Below are 3870 nucleotides of genomic sequence, written 5' to 3'. Positions count from 1 at the left end.
AAATATATATATTTTAAATACCCATTACATTTGACTTAAAATTTATGACCACAAAGCAAACAAAATACTGTTGGTTAAAATTGAATATTTCACATTTTTATTATTTGTTATGAAATTTATATCGTGTGAAAATAAATAACTTATATTTTTTAAAATTATGTATTTTTAAACGGGGTTTAATATTTTCACAATTTTAATGAAAGTTTTAGTTTAAAAATTTAGCTACTTTTTATTTTTTGACTATTTAAAGTAAAGTAGATTATAAAAATTTCCAGAGGTTTATTACAAAAATAATATTTCACATTAACTTACTATAAAATACATATACGGTACCTACAAACGGAAGTCAAGTAAGGAGATTAGACTTTTCCGTTCTAACTTTTGTACAATTTAAGACCGTATAGACTAATGCGCAAAAAGATTACGTTACGAATTCTATTATTACGTTAGTTTTTTTGTTTTGTTTTTTTACATTTGTCCTGTAATCATGTGAGAAATATATATTAAAATATAGTAACGATATAATTTACTGCTTGACTGTCAAAGAAATCTAAGCATGATATTTTTCAAAGATTGGGTATCAACAACTTTATTTTAACATAAGGATATAGTCATGTCTACGAAAAGGTAAATTTAACTTTAGTAGTTTAGACTAACATTTTCATTATCATCATGAATTCTACTTAGACTTAGGAAACGGTTATTACTACTTTTTTTCTGAATACCGTATGATTTTAGGAATAATATCGTATAATTACTATTACTACTACTAGTAGTAGTAAAGAGATAAAATTTAGTATTAGTATTATTGTACTACTACCAATAGTACTACTAGTAAGCCTAAGCGGGTCTTACTAAATATCACTATTAAAATGAAAAAAGGCAAAGAACCCAGTTGTATAACATCCTTTAATATTATTTGTATACAGCTATATATTATCCATTTTCACTTTTACTTTTTAGTACACTATGGCTCTCATAACCTGTGAATCTCGCCAAAGCTGGAAAGGATTATGTAAATGTGACCTAATGTTGTTTGTGAACTGATGATAATATCAACCTTAAGCTTTGTTTATTTTGTTTAATAATAAGTAATTAACAGTGTTGTGGAAAGTTTGCAGCTAAGACTTCTTACTTAATTTGACCACAGTGTATATGCAGAAAAAAATACAGCTTTTTATTGGTTATAGTATTTCCTTACTGGTTTCATATTTCTTGATGGTTATAAATCTTTGTCCATAATACAGTTTTAGTTTTAGATTGCCTTCATATGTATTTCAAATGTACTTAAAACTAAAAAAAATATTCCTTCCAATAACAAACATTGATTTATATCATACCTTTATGTAGTTTAGTTTTTTGATACTTTTTGCCTTTTCCTTGATTGATATTGATGTTACTTGACAATTCTTGGTGGGGATTAGTAGTAATGACTGAAGTCTAACTCAATTCTAGTTTCACTTCTTGGAGTTTTATGATAGATCCTTACATTGTTATGATTTGAATGCCTTTTCCAAAGTGGTGAAGAATGAATATAATTAATTATATTTGTCATAAGACTATGATATGAGCCTGCTATGTTTTTTAACACAACATTCTTTGTCTTGTGCCTTAGGGATTATCAAGAATTAGAAGAGTGTATGATAATAGCATTCCAACCACACCATGTTTATTATATCCATTACCTAAGGGACTAGAAAAAGAATGCAGGGTTGAAAAAACCTTTAAAAGTATGAAAAGATGACTTATGCCCATGAGTCATGGTCATACAACTTTTTAAGTTACAACATGCATGTTACTAGAAATAAGCTGATAAGATCTTTCTAAAGTAGCTAAATTAATGTTGCTTGTAAAAATAGAAAGGAATAATATGCCCAGTTGTGATTCTTATAAATAATTGTTACAAACATAAAGGTGATGACCTTTGGCCATCCTTATTAGTATTAATGATAAATGACATTAAACTTTAGGTTTTTTAATCTGTAACAGACATATGGCTTTGACTTAAAAGTCAAAGAGTTATACTAACAACTTGCATCACATCATCAGGCACATTTGACAGAGAGATAACTTTGCAGAAGAACTAGTCTGAATCTGGGGTTTCATAATTAAAACTTTTTATTCCTTATATTTGAGTTTGCATTTCCAACTATTTTATTCTTTCACTCAAAAATTATGTGAGAAAGGACAAATTGAAACTATTTAATTCATCAAGGCCATTCCTCCACACACCAGTAATCATGGCAAAGTATCAAAACCAAACTAAATATACACCATTACTTCTGTATACTTAATGAAGAAAAGTTTAGGATGCAGTAGCTTTAGTCATTAATTTCTGCATTCTTTCTTGTTAAACATAATACAGCAGTAATCTAAATGTTTTCTTATCAGAGTCTTGTATCGGGCTACTTTCTTTTACTCTTTAACTTTGGATTTATAGAGCTCTCTTTGTTCTGTACACCATAGTCAAACACTCAGGTGGAAGATTTACATTGTCTCTTTCTAAGTAACAGAAATAGGTCTGCCTAGCATTTTTATATTATTGCTGAATTAAAAAATGTGACTGTTCCAAGAAACACTTGAAGTTATTGGCATAAATAATGAACAATAATGGTCTCAAAATAGACTCGTGAGGGACCCCACTAACCATGTTTTCCCAATTGGAAAATGACAATTTATCACCATCCTTTGCAGATAAAAAAAAACAAAAAAATTGTAATAAGTTGCTATTTTCTCCTTTTAGAATAAGTAGTGCATATTGGAATATCATAAGTAAGATTTTTGTCTAATTAAGAAAAAAAATTAGTTGTTGCTCATAATTTCATTTCTGCACCATCATGAACCATGTCATCAGCTTTAGCCCTTGATGGATGTATATCTATGAAACGTTGGCAACAAACAACATTTGTTTTTTGTTATTATTAAAATTTATTATAATAATTATTAACATTTTTATGTGCAGCTAATGATTTATTTGCAAAAAGCCGATTTCATATCCACTAACTATAAAGTGCAGGTCTTCACTACTGCCAAAAGCAACTCAGTCCTTAAGTTAGTCATCCTGTTAGAAGAACAAAACTGTCTTAACTGGAGTTTAGCTTGCCTTTTCCAAATGGTAGAATTATATCAAGTCATTCTGTTATCTTCAGAATATAGCTCAAAGAAATCAGAAGCCTTTTATCCCATCATACTCTCAGATAACTTGTAAACGTCAATAAGTTTCCCTCTTATCCTTGTTTTCTCAAGAGATCTTAACTTATGCCTATAAGGTAACCCTTCCATCCCTCTAATAATCCTAGTAACCCTTCTGTGAAGTCTTTTCAGTAAGTCAGTATCCTTTCTTAGATAAGGAGATCAAAATTGTATGCAATATTACAAATGAGGCCTAGTGATTTGTATAAAATGATTACCTCTTTGACTTGTAATCAATATTTTTATTATTCACTTAAAAGTTTATTAGCTTTACTAATAATCATCCTCTTTTAAAAGCTTTATTAAAGTTATATGTAAGGTCAACTAGGGTATCTTCATTCACAATACTAATTAACCCTCTCCAGACTGGTCATGGGTCAAAGGCCATGTCATTGCATTTGTTGACTCGTATTCAAAATTTTATTGAACTACTATTTCATGAATTTATGTCAATAAGTTTGGTATCAAACTGTAGATTATAATTTAAATGTAAGAGTTATACATTATTTAATTTCTTAATTTAAAAGTAAATATTAAAAAACACAGTTAAACATCTATTTTTGTGTGTCACGTGGTGTATTGAATGCAGCACTGGTTCAAATTAGATGTCTGATGCCAAAATACTAAGTCTATAGTTTTGTACAAATTAGAAACTCAAATTACAAGCTGGAAGATGAA

At 28.7% G+C, this 3870-nt stretch overlaps 1 protein-coding gene across 1 annotated transcript in view; it reads left to right on the top strand.

Moving 5' to 3' along the window:
- Positions 1–363: 363 nt before the first annotated feature.
- The window catches only part of LOC106467930 (serine/threonine-protein kinase 3-like), a 59832-nt gene continuing 56325 nt past the window's right edge, over positions 364–3870 (top strand). The window contains exon 1 of the mRNA XM_013928315.2: positions 364–627. Coding sequence (XP_013783769.1) covers positions 614–627 — 14 coding nt within the window. The 5' untranslated portion in view covers positions 364–613. The remainder of the gene's footprint in view (positions 628–3870) is intronic.

Source organism: Limulus polyphemus, unplaced genomic scaffold, assembly GCF_000517525.1.
Source record: "Limulus polyphemus unplaced genomic scaffold, Limulus_polyphemus-2.1.2 Scaffold2801, whole genome shotgun sequence".
NCBI classification, from domain to species: Eukaryota; Metazoa; Arthropoda; class Merostomata; order Xiphosura; family Limulidae; genus Limulus; species Limulus polyphemus.
The sequence above is the reverse complement of the archived record's forward strand: the minus strand, read 5'-3'. Positions and strand labels throughout refer to the sequence as shown.